Here is a 27,919-nt window from a genome sequence, read left to right as displayed (position 1 = left end):
ACGATAATAGTAATATACTTATATATAAATAAAAATAAAAAAATGTTTATTTCGGACCATAATCCATAGAAATTGGTTAGTAATTTAGGTTCTTAAAAATCTATGTTAGTCATATGAACTATCTATCTACAGGAAACTTAACCTAGTGAGTAGGGCAAACCTGGGCTATTCGGTGATTCTTGGTTATTCAGTGATAGTCAGTTTTATTGTCTTTTAGCCAAGTTACCTGGTAATTTTATGACTTGGAACCATATTACACCACATTAGTCACATTTGTGCTATTTCTTAGACGTCGTTTTAAGCAATAAAATTACAGGGCAACTCGGCTAAAAGACAATAAAACTGACTATTACTGAATAACCAAGTATCACCGAATAGCCCAGGTTTGCCCTATTGGGAGCGACAAATAGTCTTACCCTATTTGTCCCTCCCAATAACCACATCAACCCAGTATTTTGTGAGCAGTCGAGGCGATCGGCCAACGGCCAAATTAATTGATTTATTAGAGGACACAATTCTCCAATGCGCCACTAGACGGTCGACGCAATATGATATCTGTTATTTCAAAATTGCTAAACATTTTTATACAGTGCAGAGTATTGCTGAAAGTCTTTTTACAAATTGACATATACTTTACTAACACTTAGCTTAATACTAAATTATGATATGTTATCTATTCAACATACTTACATTGCACTTTCATAAGATTGCACTTAGCACTTTATTCGGTCACTTGAGCACTTTTAGCACTTTGGCAGTGTCTAGTCATTGCACTAAGGTTCAGTCAGTCTTACCTAGCCTACACGATCGTGTACTGATAACAGAAAAGGCGCTATTTTGTTAAGACGACGCATAGTAAATTTTGGCGCCTGATGCTAAAATTTACAATGCGTTTGTTTCGATTTATCTCAGCAATTACGAAACTTATGATTCTCATGAAAGTATTGTTTAGTGAACTAGTTGTTTATGACATAGAATTTGAATTGTTTTGGACATTTCCTAGTTAAATCTTGATTTAGAAACAAAAGCTATTCATTTTGGATTTGAATTCGGTTATTTTTCATGTAAAACCCAAAAATCACTAAAATATTATCCTTGAACTTCCCTCTGAATTACAACGGCATTCAAATTTTAAAATCTGTCACTGATATGATGTTAACACGATACTCGCACGCTCGAGCACCCTCATATCTATAACAGATTTGGTTAATGTCGATTTTGTGTCAAAGATATCTCAATTTATCATTAAATAGCGCCTTTACCGTGCTTACGTCACGATCGTGTTTAAAAGCTATCAAGTGAGGACATTTCCCCGTCCGGGCGTTGACATGACGGGCGTGACGTTGAAGCCACTCCCAGAGCCCTCATCACGGCCGTGTTTAAACGCTGCTAGGAGACGACATGTCCCTTCCCAGCATGGACGTGAACCCGCATCATAACCTTGTTAAAACTATCAGGAAAGGACGTGTTCCCACGTGGCATGGAAGTTGGAGGCCTTCCCAAGGCCAGTGGTGTCATGGCTGTATTTAAACGCTGTCAGGAGAGGACATGTCCCGTTCTGGCATGGACGTGGAAGGCCGCTCCCAGGGCCCGGGCCAGGCGCGGGCCGGGAGCGCCACCGGCCTTCATATGACGTGCTGCGGCGGCTCCTCGTCCTTAGATAATAAAAAATAAGATAAGCATTTGTACAAAAAAGTTGGCTATTCAAATCAATCGGTCATAATAGCAAGGCTTAAAGGGCCATGGAGAATGCTCATAGTTTATCTGCGATCATATTAATCAAGGTCAATATGGATAAGACCAAAGTCTACAGTTTTTGGTTGGGAAGATCATCATAGTGCAATCGTATTTGTGTACTTCACTCAGAGACAGTCAGAAAGGAAGAGCTTCACTCCTGCTTTACCGATTTATAAACTATCGCAAGAGTTATAAGCGTCTGAAAGAGCTTGTAGATGCTGAGCTGATAGATGGCCTTCGCATTGACCTTAGTTCAGACTGTCAGACTTAGAAGCGATAGCTGCTGAGGCAGAAGTAGCCTAAAACTAAGCTACAGTTGGGGGACTGATCGACGTCACTCAGCAGATAACTATATTTTGCGAACGTATTAACTATGATAAACGGTTCTTATTCCGATATGTGTGTACCTTCATGAGAACGTAGGCTACAGGCCGCTTGACGTCCGCGGGGGGCGAGGGCGTGCGGCGCGGGGGGCAGCCGCAGGGGGATAGTGAGTTGCTGTATAGCGAGCTGCCGTATAACGCACCGCCGTAGAGGGCCTGCGGACAAATTCGTAGATATAGCTCTTGTACTTATGAGGTAGCGTATACTGGTGACATATTGTAGTGATAAGAAAAACCTATAACGCGCGCACTGTGTGTGATCACTATTCACTTGTTGTGTTATACTGAAATGCACGTTCATGATATTTGTGTCAATAGATGTGATTAAATGAAGTGCAGTCACTGACTTAGATACTTTTTACAATTAGACAATCTGTTTATTTTTGCTTACTAAAAACCATATCAGTGTTTCCCGAGTTGAATTTATTTTAATTTTGCAGAAAACCAAACCTGCATTTTGAGCTTATCTGCTCACATGAGCATGTAATCTCAAAGGTTTTTTTATGCTTTAATTTTACACTACAAAATATTATGAATACGCTCAAGACCAAATCGGGTCAGTTCCTGAGAATTTACTGATTACTCCCGTAACCCTAAAAAATAGAATCCATCAAAGTTCAACATACAGACATTACCTGCAAATGCGCCAGCTCCGCCGCCAGCTTCCCATCTTCAGGAGGCAGCTTGAATGGGTAGAACGGGTACAGCGGCGGGAACAGCGCGCGGCTTAGCTCAGGCTTGTCCAACGGCATGGGCAACGGCGGCGGCAACAGCCGTGGCACCGGCGCCATCAGCCCGCTGATGTTGAACCCGAATTTTGGCTCCTTCTTGACGAGCGCTTTGGGTTTTCGCCGTGGACGGTATTTGTAGTCGGGATGCTCTTTCATGTGGAGGGCTCTGGAAAGGAGGCTGAGTTTTAGGTTGGTGTAAGGTAGAGCCTGAGTGGACGCTCGAAGCGGAGCGTTCAGCGGGGCGTGCAGCGTGGCGTCGGGCTCACAAGTGATTTGTGCAGCGTGCACTAAGGCCGCTCCTTTACGTTTGCATTTGTTCAACATGGACGACGCACGCCCCGCCCCGCTGCACGCCAAATCGAGCGTCCGCTCAAGCCTTATACTAAAGAGAAATTAGGGTAAGCCTTTTTCTAAATGGAACTTGAAGAAAGGCTGGGATTTTGGTCGATACACTGAAAAAATATGATCTAAGTATCGAGCACACTTTAAAGTGGTTTTCATTAAGATTAACTGCTTTATACAATATAAACAAATGTTAGAAAAATGGAAAAATACAAAACAGTAACGTTAACTGTTTGAACATTTCTAAGTATTGAAGAAATTATAAAAATAAACGAACAGTCACTACATTTTAGCTACTCAAAACAGTAAAATTTACTGTATTTTTGGAACAGTAAAAACCGTTTTGTTCGAGAGGCTCATTTGGAACTGTTTAAAGCAATAAACGTTAATGCAATTTCAATTGTTTTAAATGGTTCTTTTTCTCAGTGTACTTTAAGAGAAATTACGGCGTATTTTTATTTATCAGCAACGGTTATGGTACCTGTAATAACGAGATTTCTCTTTCACCTAGTAGATTGATAATGTATTACAAAGTAGGTATGGATGTCGGCAGGAAAGTTGAGGTAGATATATAAATGGTTACACATAAACTTCTTTTATTTAAGGTGATTCTAGGTACACGCTGGAAATCGTTGCAAGGATTGCTATGGCAAAAAAAGCTTTCCACCAGAAGAGACAATTGTTGAAATCCCGTCTGTCATGCAGAAACAAGAAACTGCTGATTAAGGTTACGTCTGGAGTATAGCCCTCTATGGAAGTGAAACGTGGACAATGACCCTAAGAGACAGGAAGAGAATGGAAGCATTTCAAAGGGGGTGCTGGAGACGAATGGAAGGCATTAGTTGGAGAGACAAGATAAATAATGAAGAGATGCTACGAAGAGTGAGTGAAAGAAGAGCTATTCTACACACTATAGAAAACAGACGCGGAAAAAATATCGGACATTTAATATGACACGAGCACTTCCTCACGAAAACTATCCTGGAGGGGATAGCACGCAAGCGACCCAGACGCAGTTACTTAGACCAAGCGAAAGAAAAAGTAGGGGTCGTGTCGTATCAAAAAGTCAAAGAGTTGGCGCAAGATAGGAAAAGCTGGAAGATACTCCACCGACAAGAGAATAGCTCTTCAGTTCATGATGATGAAACATTGAGCACTAACCGCTATATTTCAGCCCGAAAAAAACAACCAAAGTTAACTGATAAATAATAAATAAATATTATAGGGACATTCTTACACAAATTGACTAAGTCCCAGTACGCCAAGAAGGCTTCTGTTGTAAGTACTCAGACAACGATATATATAATATAAAAATACTTTAATATATAGAAAACATCCATGACTCAGGAACAAATTTCTGTGCTCATCACAAATAAATGCTCTTACCGGGATTCCAACCCAGGACCATCGGCTTCATAGGCAAGGTCACTACCCACTAGGCCGGACTGGTCGTCAAACTGAAGAACATATATTTTAAACATAGGTACCTCAACTCTTCATTTATTCAGAATTAATAATATTTATTTATTCAGGAGTAAATGCAAATAATCGAATCATTCGATATTCATATTTCGACTAAGATTCCACGATAATGTTTTTATATTCCTCGCAATAAAAAACAGACCACCACGTTATTGCCTCGAAAACCCACATAAAGCGCGCCTTCATATCCAATCATATCGATATTTACCGTATTCGATTAACTTGACGAAAATATCGATAAAAAAGATACGTTTTTTCTAGATATTGTGTATTTTGTATTTCCTTCGTATCATGTTTATTTGGTCGGCAAACAAAGTAATGAAGGAATTGATAGTGGCCGGTCGATGACCCGACTTTTTGTCGGAATCACAGATCGCGCACTTAGATGGTGCAAATAAGACTAACCGTGGTCACCACATCGGCGCTCAGGTCCTATACTAAATTAGTATGACGCACTTGTTCGTCTCGGGTATATGTTCAAGTTTACGGCACGTTATCATGTGAATTACACACCTAAGTATATAAAAAACAAGGATTTCTAGAACGTAACATAGTCTGTCACTCTGTACTAGTATTAAATGGGATAGAATGCAGCTGTGTAGTGAAACTCGCGGAGAAGTTATTTGTAAAAGCTTGAATCTCCAGAGAAAAACTGGGCCATGTTATGATCCAAATGATATATGGATCAGCTGATTTATGTGTTAAGTAAACGATACGCTGCTTAGCTCAGGAAGAGCATTTCGAGACGATGTACACAACAAATTAATAATTGATTTAACATTAGTTAATAAAACACGCGCGGTACACTGATCACGCGTCTGTGTGCAAAACGCTTTATATTACACAATGCTTATTACCTAAAGGTTTACCTAAAGGTTGTCTGGAAGAGACCGCTTTTTAGCGATAAGACCGCCTGTTGTTACCTGGTTCTATTTTCCTTTAAAAATCATTTGTAGTTTTACATGTATGTAAAATGTATAATTGTTGGTGCAATAAAGAATATTTACTTACTTACTTACTTATTGAGCTTACTGTGGGACTTAGTCAATTTATGTAGATAATAATGTCCTATAATATTTATATTTATTACCTATGTAGATAGCTGAACGTGACTATTGAACCAATGTTAGTTTTACTCGTAGTTATTCGATCTGTTTCCAATATGATGCTGATCTATCCCTGTCAAAAGTAACATTTTTGGCTGAAGAAACGTCACTTTTGACACTGATAGATCAGTCTTCTTCCTCGCGTTGTCCCTGCATTTTTGCCACGGCTCATGGGAGCCTGGGGTCCGCTTGGCAACTAACCCCGAGAATTGGCGTACGCACTAGTTTTTACGAAAGCGACTGCCATCTGACTTTTCAACCCAGAGGGTATACTAGGCCTTATTGGGATTAGTCCACTAGACTGATAGATCAGTATCATATCGAAAACAGATACGGAAAAACTAAAACTTGAATTGACATGTATGCAGGGATCGGAAACCGGTATTTTTTGTATGGGAACGAAAACGGTATTTTTTCGTTCTTTGTTAATTATTTCATTCCTAATCGGGCAATCTAATAATACGAAGTCGTTATCTAAAAACACAACTGAGTCCTACATTTACCTATATTTTTATAAATAAACCGAAATATGTGGTTATTTCGATGTTTTTGCAAAAAACCGGTTCCGATCCCTGCATGTATGTATTACACAGTCTATTAGAGATAACTCTGCGGTCGAAATCGATCGTCTTACGAAATGTCAACTGGGATAACAAAAAAGATAAAGAGTCAATCCACGGGACTGTTTCTTGCGAATACTGAGGATGTATGAACGTATGTTATCGGTTTTGGTGTCCAGTTTCCTTATAGGGGTGATAATGTTTGGTTTTTTTAAAGAACTTTATGTCGTGTTCGCAATGTTTTGTTAATATTTGTAGATGATAAAGTTGAAATGTATCTTTCATAATAGTTTGGATTATAGTAAACGGTTTTACCATTTATTGTTTGTTTACACGTTACAGTTCGGAAAAATATAATTTTCGATAGGAAAACTTTATAAAAAACCGGCCTAGTGCGAGTCGGACTCGCACACGAAAAAAAACATGGAAATTTCAACTGTTTAGGTATCACGGTTCATTACATACAGCCTGGTGACAGATACACGGACAGTTACACGGACAGTGGAGTCTTAGGAATAGGGTCCCACTTTTACCCTTTGGGTACGGAATCCTAAAAACAAGCCAAGAGTAAATTGGTACGCAAATCACATGGTGCTTAAAAAAACAATTTCTATAAAATAAATTTAACTGAATCTATTAATGTTTGAATTAGTAGGGTTATTCCCACTAGTTACCACCAAACCAAGTTGGTAGTCAAGTCACCAATGTTAAGAACTTGGTGGTAACTAGTGGGAATAGAAATAGGGTCTAACAAATATTCATTAGCTGTTTGTACAAACTACAACTATTGATAATAAGGATAGTCATTTAAATACATTGTTGAGTTCATTCCTGGATCTGTACCTTATGTAGAAACGATTTACATTTAGAGCACAACTAACTAACTGCTTTGACTCAGTGATTCAAAAAGAATCTTGGCCTCCGAAACGAGAGAACGCCACCTGTTCCGATCCAGCGCGGTTTCCTGCCATGAATTGGCATTCAGCCGACGCAGGTCCGCCTCCACGACATCACACCAGCGGTACCTGGGGTGCCAGTTCGGTCGACGGCCGGCCGGTTGGTCGCCCCAAGTACGCTTCCTTGACTGCGCGATCCTCCCACATTCTGAGTAGGTGACCAAGCCAGCGAAGTCTGTGGGATTTTGTTACGCCGATGATATTGGGCTCAGCCACCTTCTCCTCGATCTCAGCATTTTTCTGGATCCTCCAGGAGCCGTCGTCACTTCTGACAGGTCCCAGGATCTTCCTGAGCTCTTTTCTTTCCGCTATCAGGAGCTGACTTTCCTCTTTTTGAGTTAGTGTCCAGGCCTCACAGCCGTACATAAGAATAGGCCGAATGACGGTTTTATAGATTCTTAATTTTGTACTCTTACTGAGAAGCCTGGACACCAACACTTTATGGAGGGCTGCACTACATCGTAGTGCGTTTTGAATGCGGAGTGCAATCTCTGCACGCTGGAATGCAGCGGAGTGACTCCATACAGGGCTAAACATCTCGGATCTCCGAGAGACCTCCCCGAGGTCCTACTCAACATCAAAGGTTTGATAGGATTCCTCGAGGAGCTGGGCTGGCAGGACTAGCCCACCCCCAACATATCACGCAAAATAGGCGCAAGTCGTCGAGTTGCGGAAAAATCGCCCGAATACAATACAATACAATACAATACAATCTCCTCCTCCTGGGTGTTTGTATCGGTGACTGTACATCCGAGGTAGCGGAACTTGTCATGACCCTGATAGACGGTACCCTCCACATGAAGGCTGTCATGGCGAACTCGCGCATAAGCGACTTTAGAGCACAAGGCACTTTAGACTTTTTTTGCTAAATCGCTTCATTTTGCTAACTTGCATAAATTTCAGAAATACAGGAACGACTTTTGTTTTACGCACTCATGTCTAGCATAACCTCTAATGACCTAATCCATAATCGCGATGGCATCGTTATGACGTGATTCACTCCAGAACAATGATCCTAATCATTCATAAAACATCCCAAACATCGAACTATCGCCCCGTCCACTCGCATAATTACAATCGACTCGCTGACAATCGCGATTCTATCACAAAGCTCGCATAATCGGACGCTATGTCGACTGCACCCACAACACTATACGTCAAAATCACCAAGCTTGTACTAACAAAAATCAACTGTAACACGGGCACGTAAGGTTTAATTTTACTTGTGTTGTATGATTACATAGTGATGGGAACGTGGGAATGCTCGATTGTGACTGGGACAATGCAATAATCCTTGCATTGTTGGATCGACATTGTTGTTTTAAGGGCGGCGCGCGCGACAATTGTACGCTTTATTGCATAAATAATATTATTTTGGCCGGTGACGTTTCATTGTCGCACTTTTGTTGCTAAAATTTGATATCGCGGAGGGATAAAAGTTTTCGTTGTTTGTCTGAAGCGTCAAGAGTCTCGAAAGAGGGATGTTTCGAGTGATTTGATTACGTACCAACGCCGTTTCATTCAAAGATATATCTAAGTTTTTTTCCGGCTTCAAAACTCTCATTAATGTTGCTTTTTAAGCAGCGAATTAACGTGAAAGTGTGCAGCTAATGAAGAATCAGCCTTGTAACGCGTTTAACCATTCTTTAATCAACAGCCGGCAATCCATTGTGGCTATTTGTAAAGTCCAGATATCACTTTACTAAAACGTGGCTTTCCTTCATCTACAATAAGAACAAACGTGTGTGTGTTCGTTCGTGGAATGAGCTACCTTCTGAGGTGTTTCCCTTGCGCTATGACATGGGGTTCTTCAAAAGCAGGTATTTAGGGTTCTCAAAGGTTGGCAACGCATAAGTGGCTCCGATGTCCACATGGGCGGCGATGACTGCTTCCCATCAGGCGGCTCGTCGGCTCGTTTACTTTCTATCAGAATTTCTGTTGAAATATCAGATGAAATCGACCTTATTGCGCTTAAAGCATATCTGTCTGTGATGGAAAGCCACAAAAAACTACCTACCGAACAATGTTATGCTTTACCAGCACACTTTTGTCTTTGGCGAAATCATTATAAATTGATGGAAGCCATTTTTTGTACTCCCAACGCAAAAAAGTGTTGTATGTTTGACGTCTATGTCTGTCTGCCTGTCTGTCTGTCTGTGCCATCATAGTTCTCCAAAGGATGGACCAGTTCGATGCGTTTTTTCATGTGAAGAGTTTCCTTGCAGTTCCCAGCTTAGCTTGAAGCAGCAGCTATTAATGCAGCAGTTTGAAGGGTATCAGCTTTTTTTCAAAATGATGTAAGGCATTTTTGGTATAATTTTTTTTTTTTTTGTATACAGGGTAAAGGCTTTTTTTAATTTAATAGTTATTAAAAGTAGAAGAAGTCTGTTGGGCTCAATCATAAAGTGACACATTTTTTCATGACACGGGGTCTTAAAATGTAAAACTTGTGTGTTTTGAGAGCTCAATGCAATATTAATTGATTTGGTTATTCCTTTACTTTTTTTATTTCAAGTTAATTTAATACTTGATTTTAGTATTTTTGTAAAAATTAATAATATTTTAAATTGCCGTGTTGTGATTTGAAGACGTACCTTAAAATATATACATATGATATTGATCGTATATTATCTCCGTCTATTTCTGACGCACCTCACCAATATGAGGGCGTGCGAGATGGATTAAATAAAAGTTTAAATCAATAACATGTTTTAATTTTATGGATTATCTCAAAGTCTACGTGTCTGTTGAGGCATTTCATAATGATAACGCCCATATTCTGTGTAAGGATTTTTGCACAACCAGTAATCCAATTGTGGCTTTCCATCAGAGAAGGATCCTTACGCTTCATGTGGAATAAGGACCTTTCTATCAGAATTTCTGGAACTTACACTTGTACATGGGAGCTGCCAAGGTACTCGCAAATATATAAACACGCACTTAACGCCTTGACAATAGAAGCGTGTTCAGATATTTCTGATCACCTTGGCCGCTCCGATATATCTGATGGCGACTGTACTTATTTTAACACAGACTTCTAAGTGAATCCGTTCTTAAGAGGCTGTCAACACCCAATGTCCTTGAAATTGATGTTACTTAAACAGTTTTTTAAGAAAGACTATTTGTTTTAGTCAAGTAAGAAAAATATATGTTCATATTAATTATATTTCAAATACCGTGGTTGTACTCGATACATGATTGAACGAAGTCGGCTCGATAGAAAATAATTGCAAAGATTGGTCTTAAAATCACAATTAAACGGTTCTATGTCTTTATTGTTTTGACTTATGGGTCTGCAATTAAAATCACAATTTCAAAACATTTATATCTAAACCGCTATTGAGTAAAATATTACACTAATAATCCACTTTTTTTATTTAAATATTTTTCTTATTATTCCCTTGCCCAGGCCCAGTAACATGCGACAGTGCTATCTCATTTACTCCGATACAAATAGACAGTGTGCGCGCTTTAGGTATTGACAGCCTCTTAACGTTTCTCGGAATATTATTGCGTTGGACATCAAAAAGCCACAATACTATCAAAAAACCAATAGTGCCTGGGTGCATATTGTATGTCGATCAAACATGATAAAGCCATGGGTAAATAGGCGTCGCCCATTGTGACCGATAACGGATATGGGAACTTTAAAATAATTGTACAAACAATATGTTGATAGACGTTGCAACATACTTATTTCCTATTTTTAAGAAGTTTTTGGAGTTCTTACAAAATTTATCCATGTGTCAACAAAGTCTTCTTCTTCCTGGCGTTGTCCCGGCATTTTGCCACGGCTCATGGGAGCCTGGGGTCCGCTTGACAACTAATCCCAAGATTTGGCGTAGGCACTAGTTTTTACGAAAGCGACTGTCATCTGACCTTCCAACCCAGAGGGTAAACTAGGCCTTGTTAGGATTAGTCCGGTTTCCTCACGATGTTTTCCTTCACCGAAAAGCGACTGGTATGATATTTCGTACATAAGTTCCGAAAAACTCATTGGTACGAGCCGGGATTTGAACCCGCGACCTCCGGATTGCAAGTCGCACGCTGTTACCGCTAGGCCACCAGCGCTTCAATGTGTCAACAAAGTAATAAAATGAAATATGAAATGAAAAATTAACCGATTTTAATACAACATATATTTGACGACCGGTCTGACCTAGTGGGTAGAGACCCTGCCTATAAAGCCGGTGGTTTTGGGTTCGAATCCAGGTAAGGGCATTTATTTGTGTGATTAGCACAGATATTTGTTGCTGAGTCATGGGTGTTTTCTATGTTTTGAAGAATTGATATATTATACATAACTCGTTGTCTGAGTACCCAAAACACAAGCCTTCTTGAGCTTACCGAGGGACTTAGTCAATTTGTGTAAGAATGTTCCTATAATATTTATTTCCTCCTCCTCCGCACTCACTAATTCACTTATTAGGTAATTAACGTATTTAAAAATAGATATTAGATACCCTGGCACCGGCAGTAGTTACTTCGTGACCAGAGGGCTGGCCTCTGTACTTCGCCCAGCGGATAAGCATTGATTCCAGAGGGGCAATGCAGCCAGACTTCTGGGCACCCTGCCAAGCGGTCTCGACTTGGGACATTTTTTAGCGGATAAGCATTGCTATCCAGAGGGGCAATGCAGCCAGCCTTCTGGGCACCCTATCAAGCGGTCTCGACATGGGACAATTTTTTTACTGAAGTGTTTAATCGTGTTTCCACCCATTGGTGTTGAATTTTAAACCAGCCGATCTTTATGTAATGCAAAGGGAAATGTAGTAATTAGCTAATTGGGTTATAGTTTGCATTGTGGCTGCGCTGGTGACCTAGCGGTAAGAGCGTGCGACTTGCAATCCGGAGGTCGCGGGTTCAAACCCCGGCTCGTACCAATGAGTTTTTTGGAACTTATGTACGAAATATCATTTGATATTTACCAGTCGCTTTTCGGTGAAGGAAAACATCGTGAGGAAACCGGACTAATCCCAACAAGACCTAGTTTACCCTCTGGGTTGGAAGGTCAGATGGCAGTCGCTTTCGTAAAAACTAGTGCCTACGCCAAATTTTGGTATTAGTTGTCAAGCGGGGCCCAGGCTCCCATGAGTCATGGCAAAATGCCAGGACAATGCGAGGAAGAAGAATAGTTCGCATTGCAGAGTATAACATAGTAAAATTCGTAAACCTACGTATTATACAAGTATCTGTGTTTGAACTTCTAATACATATCTCGGTTCAACAGAGCGTGCACGGAAGAAGAGGAAACAGCAAAACATATTCTCCTAGATTGTAAACAGGTAGAAGTATACAGGAACAAATACCTAGGGACTCCGTGCACACTAAAGGAGGCAGTCAGCAACCTGAGGACACTGCTAGGCTTCGTGGAGGAGCTGAGGCTAGAGTAGCGCTACCTCGTTTCACGCAAAATAGGCACAATGGTTGTCAATTTGCGGAAAATGCCCAGAAGCACTAACTAAATTCATATCTCACATCTGATACGGAATGCAACTCAAGCCGATAACGAAGTTTCCGTCGTATAAAGAAGGGTTCGACTGCAAGCCCTCAAAGAGATTCCGTGTAAATGTGTTTGATTATCTATAGAACTAGAAGGGTAAGATTGGATTACATATTTCAATAGTGGGATAGGGATCAAAGTACTCATGGCTGTTTGTGGGTCATGTAGCAAATTCTTCTTTTTTTAATTATTGATAATTTTAATACTGACTGCAACTTGAGCGTTGTTAATTTAAGTTGCCTACATTGATGAAGGATCATGTTTTTTTTAACAGTTCCCAATAGGCTTAAAGTTGTATTGTTAATTGTTTTCGCTTATTCCATAGAAACCATTGTAGTCTTAAAATCCGAATATGCACTTTCTGTATTTTAGAATCTATAAACATACAAATTACTATTTTGTTTAGAAATAGAATGGGCACTATTAATCATAAATGTCTTTTTGGTCAGATTTTCAACTATAGTATTCGAGTTGAGAATAATTTTCGTTGTTATATGTAGGTACTAATATTTGCTTCTTGGCGTATATATATGTTCCCAATGCAAGTACCTTTTGGTTTGTTGATGGGTTTTTATAGACAGGAACTGTTTGTAAAGTTTGTTGTCGTTATATGAAGGTGTATTCTGATGTTGAACAAGACACGCCTTTATACTCGTAGCAACTCAGCTCAACTCAACTCAACTCATTTTCATAGTAAATTCCACCCCCCTTTTCGTCTCTTTCAGGAATAATTTAAGGGATAAAAGTTTATCTTGATACTATCGGTTTATGCCAGTAACTGTTTGTAAAGTTTGTTGTCGTTTTATGAAGGTGTATTCTGATGTTGAACAAGACACGCCTTTATACTCGTAGCAACTCAGCTCAACTCAACTCAACTCATTTTCATAGTAAATTCCACCCCCCTTTTCGTCTCTTTAAGGAATAATTTCAGGAATAAAAGTTTATCTTGATACTAAATCGGTTTATGCCTGAGGAGGTAAACCGACAGACAGATGCAGATATTTGGGTTTTCTTACTATAACACTGAAATAATAATTGCCCTAGACCCAACTTATCTTACAATTGGCTACTTGACAGTTTTTTGCAGATAATGTCAATCGATCTTGATTTTCCTGAGGATCAAATACTTATCTATAGGACTCATGGCAGTTAAGCAACACAAAGGTCAGAAATGAGAGTTAAAGCCTGACGCTCGCACTCGACGATTGAAACACCTCTAACAAAGTGATATTGTAACGTGACGTCACATTACATTAGTCTGTCTTAAATTTATGGAAGATCAAGATAATTGCTATTTTGACCCTAAAATATTACGTTTATGTATATAGTTGTCGTACAATTTATATTTCAATAAAGTGTAAGAAATCGAATAGTACCATTATCTTTTTGAACGTTGAAAAAAATACTTTTTTTGAGACTTTGGAGCCTTGTTTTTTTTTATAATCTCAATATGTCTTTTAAAATTCCACTTTTTAATAATGAATGGCTCATTTTTTATCCATTTAGCTACATTTGTTATAATATTCATTATTCAACATGTGTCAAGTACCGAATTGTGTTTTTTTTTGGTTACTAAGCCTAAACTAACTTTTTCCTCAGAACACCGATATTGGTCTACATGCTTTCAAATCGTCCCATTTCCAATGTCTGTCCCTAATCTGTTTTCTGTTTAGATCCGTAAGCCCCTTTTTATAGCCCTGCGCGCGGCGATAGCGCACAAAGAGCCACAATGAAGATATTATAGCTTTTATAACTACTGATGGGGTTGGGCAAACTTATGGAGATTAAATTGATTTGTAAGGGTTGGGGACTTTTGTTTTTGAATTAGAAGACGGGTTAATGAATGCCTTTGTCGGACACATCTGTGTTAGATTTTTTTTGTAGCTACCGTACCGTACCTAAACTTAGTTTAAGTTACTACATTAAGATTTAAATTGTATTTATTCACAATAATAGGTCTTTATAATATTTGCGTATTCAATAATTAACACGAGTTCGTAAATCTTGTACCGCCCGTGGAACAGACAATGTTTTTCATCACACTTGTGAGGAAAAAACTAGATTTTAAGCGAAATAATTCTTAAATACGGTGACATTTCAATTATTCGTTCGCCATATTGTCATTTTTGATAGCTTAGTCTTCGAGGCACAGATCCATCCGGCATTCAGCCACGATTGAAAAAGATTTGAAACGACTATAAAATTAATCAAATTAAATATTTCTAAACATACACGGAATAAATATAAAAGTATAACACATGACAATTTTCACAGATGGTGTACAAGTTGCTGTTATAACAACAAATACTAAAACGACTCGCACTTGTCCGGTTTTAATACTTTTAATATCACACATGATAAAAAATATAACGGGTTGCACTCCGGGAGTGCCGGCAGAAGTGAAAACTAGAATATTAACGTTGTGCATTTTTTAATATTTAGGAATGGTTAGGGAATAATTTTGCAGGAATCGCTTTAATTATCAGTATAAAAGTACTATCATTTATGTGGTAAAATACAATATTCGTTTATTGCGCTATCGTACACAAATATGACAATTTATATTACATTAAAAATTGAACACTTCAGAACTATTACAATTTTTTAACATTAAAAAGTTTATCTCTCAGAAAAATCAACTTCCATCCATAATTTCAACGACTCTTACACCATCATCATTACTAGAACCATCATCGCCAATCTCATACGATAGGTTTATGGACTTTATGGTAGTTGAAATAAGAAACGGAAATTTTTGATTCGGCCCTATTTAAATGTCTAATAAAGACCGCATCAATAGTAGTTTTCAATGACATTGTAACAGTTTTTCGATCAGGTCACGTGTCCGTCTTACGAATTTTCAATCTGTCGAATCTGTCGGTCACGTGACTAGTCGCGAGTTTAACATTTTTTCCCCATCGCGAAAATTGCACAGCGCCACTAAAGAAGTTTTCACTTCAAAATACCATGAACCCATTACCTACTTTAAAAAAATCGGCCAAGAGCATATCGGACCATTCTCAGAGTAGGGTTCCGTAGTTACTCATCCGTCACAATAAGCTAAACTGGAGCTTAAAGTATAGTAGATTGTTAATCAAGTGATGAACTGGATAGTACGTTTTTTTACTATGAAGGGGAAACTTTTTACGATAACTCAAAAACAGCTAAACTGATCATGTCCGCTATAGTTTTCATTTAATGTCTTTCTTAAGCTCTACTTCCACGATTTTTTCATATTTTTTTGACCTATGGTTCAAAAGTTAGAGGGGGGGGGGGACACTTTTTTTTTCTTTCGGAGCGATTATCTCCGAATATATTCTTTTTATCAAAAAATGTTTGTTGAAGACCCCTATTACTTTTGAAAGACCTTTCAAACGATATCCCACACTGTCTAGGGTTAAAGCAAAAAAAAAAATCACCCCCGCATTACGTGTAGGGGAGGTACCCTAAAAAAAAATGTTTCGATTTTATTCTACGACTTTGTCGGCTTTATTGATTTATATATATCCATGCCAAATTTCAGCTTTCTAGCACTACCGATCACGGAGCAAAGCCTCGGACAGACAGACAGACAGACAGACAGACAGACAGACAGACGGACGGACGGACATGGCGAAACTATAAGGGTTCCTAGTTGACTACGGAACCCTAAAAAGCGAGAGCTTGGTCTATTGTCATACTCATAATATAAAACTAACTTATTTTATCACTGTTACCTTAAACAAATAAGTAACAACTTTAGTCTTCTTATCAAATAAAAACACGGTCTTTTTAAGTTTTATTTTTAAAAGCACTATCATGGCATTTTATCAAATTAAAAAAAAAAACATCCGGTTGCTCTATTTGTTTCTGGAACACACATTTTAGGGACAATACCAACTTATTTATGCAGCTAAAGGTTATCAAATAACAAGAAGTCTGGTGAGATTTTCTCATGGCCACCCGCAAACTTATGTTGGTATTCTGGAGGTATAGTGTAGGTCTGATTAAATAGTTTTTGTTGTATAATAATGATAACAACAGGTGCGATTGTTTCACTGTATATTCGAGATAACAGAATGGAAGTATTGTGGGCACAAATTAGATTATGAAGTAGGGTGCGAAGTGGGTGATATTTCTATTATACACCGTGTTTTTGTTTAATTCCGTTAACTCCGGGGTATGGGTAAGTACGTTTAAGGAAACTAAATGGCATAGTTAATTATTTTTTTTTTTATAAAAAATAATTAAATGTTGCATATAGCGTTAATTGTAAAACGGGCATTACATTTAATACAACCAAACAACTGAAAACTGTGACATATCAATGTCATTTCGGACATCGATCGTCCGAGATAATACTTACGTTTAGTAGCAAATGTATACACTCGTACTAAACACTGATCAATATGTAAGAATGCCCTAAGGCCATTTAGGTAAACAAAGCAAAAGTATATAGCCAAGACGCGCGAGCATACCTTGTTACGCGCCCGGCCCGCCCCGGGCCGCGGCCGGCCGGTCAGCGACACCTCGTAAGCTCGTAACTCACGAGGCCCTGGTACTTGCTACATGCTAAATTAAAATTTTGGACAGTTTTTTCTCAATTTTTGCCACCGTAGCCTACGGAGACTAACAAGCAACGCTACGCGGTCTTCGTAGTCTACGGGTGTTACTATATTGCGGGTCACTACGGGTGTCACATGCGTGTTTCTGACTTATGAAGTAATTGTTTTTACTATGCAACCAAATTAATATTTTGTAAGTTGGCAGCAATGCACTTAGTTTAAAACTGTATTCGTTTTGATTTTGTTAGGTTGGTAGCCATTAATCGCAGTAACGTTATAGCGATTAAAAGCACATGTGCTGTTATGAGGAATAGACAATATAGACTTTTCTTGAAACCTTTTATGTATGTTCTTATATTCGTGTTAATGAATGCATAAATGACAGATAACAGTAGAGGAGTAGGAAAAAATATTTTATTACCTAATTCTGCACCTTATAATAGTATAAGAATAAGAACGCTACTGTGTAACAATCCATGCACTTGATACGCCAGTGTCTCAGAGGGGGAACAATGGCCGCCGCCGCCATTTGCCCGCCCCGCCTTTCTTGGCGCGTTCTTTTGGAAGGGGACATAGATAAGACAATGGCAATTTTGCGCTGTGGTTATGTTGGTAGTAATTAAACTAAAAGTAGGTAAACGTGAACTTTACGCTGATAATTTTAGATGATGTTACTACCATTTATTAATATAAATTGTGTTTGGATTATATTGTTCAATCGAGTGAATGAAAAAGTGTTTTTGAATGTATACTGAGAATGCATTTTTATTTGTTTTAGTTTACGTAGGTTAATAATCAAAGACATCTTACTTCGCACGTTCTTTTGGAAGAGGAAACAGATAAGACAATGGCAATTTTGCACTCTGTTTATGTTGGTACCAATTAAACTACGAGTACTTAGGTGTAATTACGAACTTTGCGCTTATAAATGATGTTATAGCCAATGCTGGCCGAACGTTAATTATAATTGATGGTAAGCAGTCTCTGTAGCCTATGTACGCCTGCAACTCCAGAGGAGTCACATGCGCGTTGCCGACCCTAGCATCCCCCCCCCCCCCCCTTGTTGAGCCCTGGCAACCTTACTCACCGGCAGGAACACTATGAGTTACAGTTTACTAGGTTTATTAGGTTACATTTTTCGGTTCAATTTGTAATGGTTAATTTCAATATGGTCAATTCTAATAGGGTTGTTTATAAATATGTAAGTAAGTAAGTAAGTAAGTAAATATTCTTTATTGCACCACAAAGAAGACAAATTAAAAAAAAAACAGATTTACAATGTAAAGAAAGGTAGCAACAGGCGGTCTTATCGCTGATAAATTAACAAAATATTATAGCAGATGTTTTCGCGCCCAAAACGCTCTTTGAAAATTGTGTGACGTCACAGTTCACGGTTTGACACATAACTACATACACACGTAGAAGATACGCACTGTCAACTGACATTTGTCATTTGTTGTTTATCGCCTACCTGTCAATACTGTCAATCCGAGAGTTGTGACGTCATCAGAATCTTCAATGACGTTTCGAGTTTGGTCACGTGACGTGTGCCAAAAGATATTTTAAATTCAATATTTACAAAAATATGGTCATTAGTGTCATTACAGGTCCCCTAAAAGTAGTTTAACATGTTCTTATAATCCAAAAGAATTTATTGGGATACAATTCTGCCCTAAGATTTGTAGATGGAAACAACCCTATTAACGTTCGGCTGAGAGGGGTTATAGTTATTTATTACCTTATTAGGTATTTAAACTGTTTTTAGAATATATTATTCAGTTGCTTAGATTGAAAAGTGGTTTTTAACTTATGAATAAGTAGTTAAATGTTATTTACGTTAATGTAGGTACACCTTAAAATAATGTAACTATTATCTTTTCGGGTTAATAAACGATTTAAAAATATCTTAGACGCTTTGAGTAAAACTTTGACAGTGCACTATTATTAATTTTATTTAAAGTACCTACACTAGTGTTTCTGTGAACTACATTTCATAAAACATAAAATACTCACCTTGCCTTGCGTATATATTTTAGAGATCTGTAAATTTGTCCACAACTACCCTCAATTTTACACGAGACGTGAAGACCTGCGATTAAAATATGAAACGAGACATAAATAACCAAGGGATGAAACGGTACCTTTCACGCGAGTTAAACAAATAAGCAAATTTGCATAATCAGTACCTAATTAAAGTAAGTCTTTTTACTATGAAGGGGAAACTTTTTGCGATAACTCAAAAGCAGCTAAACTGATCATGTCCGCTATAGTTTTCATTTAATGTCTTTCTTAAGCTCTACTTCCACGATTTTTTTCATATTTTTTGGACCTATGGTTCAAAAGTTAGAGGGGGGGACACATTTTTTTTTCTTTCGGAGCTATTATCTCCGAATATATTCACTTTATCAAAAAATGTTTGTTGAAACCCCTGTTAGTTTTAAAAGACTTTTCCAACGATACCCCACACTGTAGGGTTGAAGCAAAAAAAAAAATTCACCCCCACTTTACGTGTAGGGGAGGTACCCTCAAAAAAATTAAATTTTTAGATTTTATTGTACGACTTTGTCGGCTTTATTGATTTATATATCCATGCCGAATTTCAGCTTTCTAGCACTAACGACGACGGAGCAAAGCCTCGGACAGACAGACAGACGGACATGGCGAAACTATAAGGGTTCCTAGTTGACTACGGAACCCTAAAAAATACTAATACTCCCAGCCTCTCGTCTAAAACTCCATTCTGCCGGTCCCTTAAAACCATTTCGTAAAACATAAAATACTCACCTTGCCTTGCGTAAGGTAGAAGTAGGTACTAGTGCTCGACGCTGCACTAGTCACCGACATGGGCACTTTATTTCATGGAAATAAAGGTTAAATTTGAACAACGAAGATTTTTCTGTATTCGAACTTAATCCTTGTCACTTTGACATAAAGTGTCCATGTCGAGTACTAGTGCAGCGTCGAGCACTAGTACTTCTACCTTATATATTTTAGAGATCTGTAAATTTGTCCACAACTACCCCCAATTTTACACGAGACGTGAAAACCTGCGATTAAAATATGAAATCAGACACAAAAATTACTAATAAATAAATAAAAAATAAAAATAAAAATTATTTATTCTCAGACAATTAATATAGTCCATATTTGTTAGTATCAACTTACAACCTATGTTAGGTTACCTTCCGCGCAATAAATTACAGAAATTAAATTAGGTAACTTTAGATTGCTGGTTATCTTGGCCGATTTACCGAACTGCACGTTTGTGAACATGTTACTAATACTCCCAGCCTCTCGTCTAAAACGCCATTCTGCCGGTCCCTTAGTTATGTCTATAAAGATATATAATAACTTGCCAGAAAATTTAAAAAGCGAAACCAAAAAAGACATTTTATTAGTAAACTGAAATAAATTTTAATAAGAAAAGCCTATTATTCTATTCTATATCGGAATTTTTAGATGGTAAAACACTGAAATAAAACTCATATGTGATACATACACACTAACACACACACACACACACACACACACACACACACACACACACACACACACACATAAAATGTACCTAACAATATTGGTGTTAGCTTTAGTTTTAGTCTTAAATTTTTAAGTTCAACAAATAAGAGTTGTTGCGATGCCCTTACAGGGTTCATGTTTGATGCTCCTATTGTAAACATTGTCATCTGTATAATAACATGAAAGCAATAAAATACTGGAATACTTGAACTGTAGACCTCGCGAGCATAGCTTAAAACTGAAAACTATAGCTCCGCCATAACGAAAAATTTCTAAAAACTGAATTTACAATTAATTACATTTAATCATCGATTCTGCTTAGAAAATTTCACGAGAATCGGTTGAGAATTGCGACCTGTAGAGGAAACCATCATCTTGCCCAAGCTGAAATAGAAATGTTCACTAGTGATCGGTCAATTAGTAATCTCAAACTATTTCTTGGCTTGCGTTTCTTTTGGCGAGAAATTACAGAGATACGGAAGTGGTAATTTGGGGCTCTGTGATTATGTTGGTAATAAATTGGGGCTCGATGCATTGAATATGTACTTACAGGATTCAACTACTTTTTCTTTTTTTTTAATTTATTTTTGTAAAAATGAATCATATATACATATAGATCTGTTGTTATGCTGTAGGAACTTGTATGTGTAAATTAAGATGGGCAAAAACTTTTTATAATTTAGTGTATTTCTATAAGTGAGAACCTGTAATTGGCTTTGTAATTCTATTGGAAGTTCTAGATATATATAGCGCTGTTGGTTTTCCATATACTAAAAATAAATAGTAGTAGATTATGTAATGGGTAGTTAAGTAGGTAATTATAAGCTTTAGTTAAGCTTAAACTTGATATAATAAGGTACTATACACCAACACGCACCACACTTTTACATAATCCATACTACGACATTTATTATTATTTTATAGGCAAGCTACTAATTATTTATGTATATATATGTTTTTTTTTGTTACATCGTTAATCTGTTCGTGATCTGGGTTCTAACAGAATTATCAGTGCTTGACGACCGGTTTGGCCTAGTGGGTAGTGACCCTGCCTACGAAGCTGATGGTCCCGGGTTCAAATCCTGGTAAGGGCTGGTGTATTTGTGTGATGAGCATGGATATTTGTTCCTGAGTCATGGGTGTTTTCTATGTATTTAAGTATTTATAGATATTTATATATTATATAATATCGTTGTCTAAGTACCCTCAACACAAGCCTTATTGAGCTTACTGTGGGACTTAGTCAATTTGTGTAATAATGTCCTATAATATTTATTAACCCGAAAGAGTGGAGCGTATTACTGATTGTGAGCCAGAACCCTTTTGTTTTGCTGCAACGCACACAGCACACATTACCTTTTATTGATGTTTTTTGTTCTTTATTTAATTTTTATTTTGGTGTTGCTATTGTTTGTATTATTTTTTTGTTTAGTTGTGTGTATTGTGGCAAGCGAATAAATGGTTTATCTATCTATCTATCTTTACAAGTGTGCACTATCTATCTATATTGTTTGTGTGCAGGTTTCGAATAACATAGGCGGTTAAAAGTAAAAAGTGTTTCAATAAATCTGAGAAAGCATTTTTATTTATATATTTAATTTTAAGTTTTTATTTTTGTTTTGATATTTAAGTTGTATAAGTAGGTTTAAATTCATAAAATATTTGTTCTTGTTGCGAGAGGACATACTCGTACCTATAATATTGCATTTTGTTAATAAAATCGAAGTAGGCTGAGAATGCTCTTTTATTTATTTTACATATTCCAGGTACCAATAAAAAATACTATTCATAAATTACTTACGTAAATTTTCTTACCCGTAATTTTATTATATAGGTACCTAACTCATTTCCGTTTAGTTTTTTTACGAAATAATGTAATTTTTTTAAGTATGTAGGTAACTTTAAAACTTGCATTTGAACCAATGATTGGTCAACAATTTTGATAAACACCGCTATTATAATATTATGATAACAAATATAATATCAAAAATAAATAAAGCGATATTTTGGTGTTTAAAAATATGATTAAATTAAAAATCTTATACGTGAACCAGAACGTAGGTGTTGGTATTACTTAAATATATTTTTTGTAGATTTTTAACCTTTTTTTTTATTTTATTTAGAAAAACCGTCACAAAACACAGACACCGTAACATCGCTCACCTTAACCGCTTCGCTTCATCTATAAACGGCCGTTTCTCCATCTCCGTCAGCAGTTTCCATTCAGCTCCAAGACGCTTCGAGATCTCCGAGTTATGCATCTTCGGGTTGTCCTGGGCCATCTTTCTCCGCTGTCCCCTCGACCACACCATAAAAGCGTTCATTGGCCGCTTTATATGCTCAGCGGGCTGCTTACCCAACGACATTTTCGAACGTTAATTCAAATTTCGAATCACATACACATTATTTTGAATTTTCGAAACTCATTTGTTTCTCGCGGACGCGTGAAAAGCTCCCGAAAGCTCAATGCGGTGCTTTTCTTGCCAGTGTCATGTTTAAAACGACGAGACCTCGGCCTTGCTTCCCCCCTTGCGTTAGCCCCCTCTAACATTCGACCAATGAGAGAGCAGCATGGGCGGCCGCTGGCCGCTGATTGGCGGAGACGCGGCGCGGCTCGGGCGCTTGCAACAGGTAGCCGGTGCGTTCTTGTTTGCATGTTTATTAGTAGATTAAATTTCTTTTTTGCCGCAACCTGGAGAGATCGCGCGCTGATTTCATTTGGAAAGGTGGCGGGATGAAATGAGTTGAGATGAATTTTCGGGTTTACTGTTGGATTGTCTGTTTGATTTTTATATAGGCGAAGCTTGTCAGTTAGTTCACTTTGAATTATTGCAATAATAATGTTTTCCGACTAGCAGTGTGTATAACAGTAGGTAAATTATGAGTTTTTTATAAACCTACTCACACATAATTTTAATACATAATTATATAATGAATTTTTTTTTTTTTTAATGAAAAGATTCTTGATTTTTTCTACAGTTTTTCGCTTCCATCGCGCACTTTTTTTAATGAAGCTAATTATTTTCCCATCCAACCATTATATAAACAAAACAACCATATTGTAGTTTCGGCGATAGGTGGATCGCCGTGACCCGTGCCATAACGTAGTTTTGTGTAACGCGGTTACCCCCCGCGCCCCGCACCCCGCTCCGGGCGATGGCGAAAATGCCAATTTTGTTACACCGTGTCCATGCTACGGTAAAAGCGGTGAAAAGGGCAATGAGGAAACTAGCTTTTGTTTTTTTTTTTTCATTACAAAATTGCATCGATAATGGACTCAAAAATCATTGAAATTAAATTGTCTGTATAGGGGTTCACTATATCGCTTTGTTTAGATTAAATAAATTAAATAAATATTTTTTTTATACTACGTCGGTGGCAAACAAGCATACGGCCTGCCTGATGGTAAGCAGTATCCGTAGCCTATGTACGCCTGCAACTCCAGAGGAGTTACATGCGCGTTGCCGACCCTAACCCCCTCCCACCCTCGTTGAGCTCTTATAGGACATTATTACATAAATTGACTAAGTCCCACAGTAAGCTCATTAAGGCTTGTGTTGTGGGTACTTAGACAACGATATATATTATATATAATATATAAATACTTAGAAAACACCCATGACTCAGGAACAAATATCTGTGTTCATCACACAAATAAATGCCCTTACCAGGATTTGAACCCGGGACTATCGGCTTCATAGGCAGGGTCACTAACCACTAGACCAGACCGGTGTCGTCAATTCACCAAGATTCCCCCAGTAATATTCACCCAGAAAGAACGATTCAAGGCAAAAAATCATGTTGAAGACGATATATTACTTATTGGAAATAAAATGTACCTACTGCATTCCAATTTTCAGTTTTCCATATCCAGTAATTTTGTATATAAAACAGTCTGCCAATTTTTAGGGGGGGGGGGGGGGGGGCACGTCAAAAATATCAGATAAAAGCCAGACCATATAATACATATGACCATTGGCCGAGGTTTTCGACTGAGAGGTAAGCTCTCAAAGGCGACTCCGGTTGGTTAAATGCTCTAAGGATACAACAGTCGAGAGTATCCATTTATTATGCCCTGCGAAAACCGAAATTCGCAAATTGCGGGGATCTTTCTCTTTTACTCTCACTAAGACGTAATTAGAGTGACAGAAACAAAAAGCCCGCAATTATTGACGAACTTCGATTTTTGCGGTTATAGCCCTGTTTTACCAATTTTGGTACGAGTCAGGAAAAGCACGAGTTTTTGAATATAAGCGACTATTTTAACACGTAAAGTAGAGATGGCACGAGTAGTGGATTTGGCCGAATACCGAATATTCGGTCCTTCTCTCGGCCGTCATCTATTCGGCATAACTTGCGTACATTTTGAGTAACATTTATTATGAAAACTGTTCACCAACACAGCACGTTTTCTAAGATCTTTTTTTTTTTTTTTTAAATACTACGTCGGTGGCAAACAAGCATACGGCCCGCCTGATGGTAAGCAGTCTCCGTAGCCTATGTAAGCCTGCAACTCCAGAGGAGTTACATGCGCGTTGCCGACCCTAAACCCGCCCCCCCTCGTTGAGCTCTGGCAACCTTACTCACCGGCAGGAACACAACACTATGAGTAGGGTCTAGTGTTATTTGTCTGCTGTTTTCTGTAAGGTGGAGGTACTTCCCCAGTTGGGCTCTGCTCTAGATCTGGAATGACATCCACTGGCTGTGCCCTACCACACAAAGCGAGATGTGATTCACAATGCCCATACCTCTCCTTTGGACGCAGTTTAAGAACGTACCCGGGTCCCCCGGGTCGGGTTGTTGCTTAGAACTATAGTGATTGTAGTAAGAGTCAATCAAATTCTATCCATAATAAATATAGAATAATCTAATCTAATAATCTAATCTTTTATATTTAGTTTTTAGTTTTAAGTTGTTTTGTGTTAGCATAAGTTCGATTTATTTGTTTTAGTGATAATACATTAATAAATAAATAATAAATATTAAATTAAAATATTATAGAATTATTTGTCATAACAAAAGCTCAAAAAAAGGTCTTCGTATTTAACAACTTTCCAAGAATACATTTTAAATTAATTTTTAACAAGCAGAAACGTCTGCAAACGATGCTATTAAGCTTAGAATATTTTTTTTTTGTGGAAAAATTACTGCCTTGGTTGAGGATTAAGACTTGAACTCAAGGCCTCTGGATGGACCAGAGGCCGAGAGTTCAAGTCTCGCCTAAGGCAGTAATTTTTCTACTTTAAAAAAATTACATTAAATATTATTTAAAATTAAATATTTAGGTGATAAGCAAAAGTCACGAATTCCTAAAAAATAATTAAACAAAAATCAACCTTATTTTAGTAGTAATATGATTAATTATGCCCATGGACTTGTGATGGTAATTTGTGAGTTTTGCTTGTCACCTGACGATATAATGGTTTACAGTTATTTTTATTGTGTAAATTTTCTTTGTACGTAGGTGTAATAGATATTCGGTATTCGGCCGAGCAGTAGGCAACATTCGGCCGAATACCGAATAATAGGCAAAAATTATTAGAGATAGCCTTAAGCCATAGTTATTAAGTTAGATTTAAGTTATATTGCAGTGCTCTACAGGGTTTCATAGCAGAACCAATATAATGAACCTGTATAACCTATGAAAGCAATAAATACACTGATTACACTGGCCGAACACGCCGAATACCGAACAGTTGCCGAATATTCGTGGCATCTCTAATCAAAAGGCGACCAGCCGGCGGCGGCAAAATGGGACATAACGTGATATTGTGTACTGTACCGTCATGTGCACAAGTGTCTGCGATGCGATACAACTTATACAACGAGAAACACTTTATTTGAAAAATGAAAACTAACTTATACCTAATTAATAGAATCAGGCGTTACTTTGCGGAAATCCATGCTTTTTAAAGCAAGAAATATTACTGTGCTAATCCGCGATAAAATGACGTGCTAGTCAATCAGTGCTAACCCGTTATACTTACTCGCGTATTTTTACATGCAATCGCGGATTAGCACAGTAATATTTCTTGCTTTAATAACTTATACCTACTTTAGTTTTTTTACTTACTTACTTACTCCGTTGGCTCAACGACCCAAAATGAGACTTGGCCTCCGACACAAGACAGCGCCACTTTTCTCAGTCCTGTGCGACCTCTCGCCAATTGTCGACTCCAAGCTCGCACAGATCCGCCTCCACCATGTCGCTCCAGCGATACCTAGGGCGTCCGATAGGACGTCCTCCTGCTAGGCGACCCAGGTACGCTCTTTTTACGTTCCGATCTTCGTCCATTCTCTCAAGGTGGCCCAACCAACGGAGTCTGTGGGCTTTACTTTCTCCCATGATGTTAGGTTCAGCCACTAGGTCTTCAATCTCACGGATTAGTTTTTTTACCTTAGATTAATAAAACTACTACTACTTACTTACTTTTTTTATATAATATATTGAATATTTATTTATTTTTATTTATATATATATGTATGCATTATTTTATGGTTATTTTTCTATCTATGTATATTTGTATCAATGTGTATTCAAAACGTGCATTTCATTAATTTCAGTGATTGTACACTTTTGTTTGTGTTTGTCATTCATTCACCGTTACTTCTGTTTTACTCATTTCCTCAAAGGTTAACTGGAAGAGATCCCATACAGGGATAAGTTCGCCTTTGTTGTATTTAATTTACTCTGTAACTGTGTTTTTCGTGTTTTTATTTCTATGTACAATAAAGTATATACATACATACATACATTATATACATTATATATATATATATACATTAATTATATTTAGAGCCTGTTTCACAATGTCCAAGTAAAGTCCTGAATAAGCTACTTGTCACTTATCTGACGAATAAAGTCATCGTTGGCGTTTCACTTTCTTCAAATAATGAGACAAGCCCAGAAGAAATTCTCCTTCAAGCGCATGTTGCGCAAGCATCTGTTTGACAAGGTTCAAAGGTCGTCTCGACGATTGTGTACAGCCGGCATCACGTCTCTTCTAAATAATGTGTTTAGACAGGGAGATACTTATTTTTCGTACGCGGAATAAA

General features: G+C 37.8%; 1 protein-coding gene and 1 long non-coding RNA gene across 3 annotated transcripts in view; one reads left to right on the top strand and one right to left on the bottom strand.

Moving 5' to 3' along the window:
- Positions 1–20,050, top strand: part of LOC133518159 (uncharacterized) — a 61,423-nt gene extending 41,373 nt beyond the window's left edge. The window contains exon 2 of the long non-coding RNA XR_009799448.1: positions 19,864–20,050. This is a non-coding gene — a long non-coding RNA (uncharacterized LOC133518159). The remainder of the gene's footprint in view (positions 1–19,863) is intronic.
- LOC133518157 (transcription factor SOX-14-like) lies at positions 50–23,901 on the bottom strand. 2 transcript variants are annotated; one of them, XM_061851757.1, is made up of 4 exons: positions 23,027–23,901; positions 2,747–3,017; positions 2,145–2,276; positions 50–1,655 (listed from the first exon to the last, which is right to left on the bottom strand). In XM_061851757.1, exons 1-4 carry the CDS (start codon positions 23,227–23,229, stop codon positions 1,626–1,628), a joined length of 636 nt encoding a protein of 211 aa, XP_061707741.1. In that variant the 5' UTR covers positions 23,230–23,901; the 3' UTR covers positions 50–1,625. The 2 variants fall into 2 exon arrangements, with proteins under 2 accessions (XP_061707741.1, XP_061707742.1); XM_061851758.1 differs by having other exon boundaries at positions 2,756–3,017; positions 23,027–23,899.
- Positions 23,902–27,919: the final 4,018 nt, after the last annotated feature.

This window comes from Cydia pomonella, chromosome 5 (assembly GCF_033807575.1).
Source record: "Cydia pomonella isolate Wapato2018A chromosome 5, ilCydPomo1, whole genome shotgun sequence".
NCBI lineage: Eukaryota > Metazoa > Arthropoda > Insecta > Lepidoptera > Tortricidae > Cydia > Cydia pomonella.
This window is presented reverse-complemented; position numbering and strand designations above follow the sequence as displayed.

Coding starts and splice junctions, on each gene's coding strand:
- LOC133518157 (XM_061851757.1), bottom strand. CDS start 23,229: ATGTCGTTGGGTAAGCAGCCCGCTGAGCATATAAAGCGGCCAATGAAC. Junction 3,018..23,026: donor GATGAAGCGAAGCGGTTAAG/GTGAGCGATGTT, acceptor CCTCCTTTCCAG/AGCCCTCCACATGAAAGAGC. Junction 2,277..2,746: donor CGCATTTGCAGGTAATGTCT/GTATGTTGAACT, acceptor ATTTGTCCGCAG/GCCCTCTACGGCGGTGCGTT.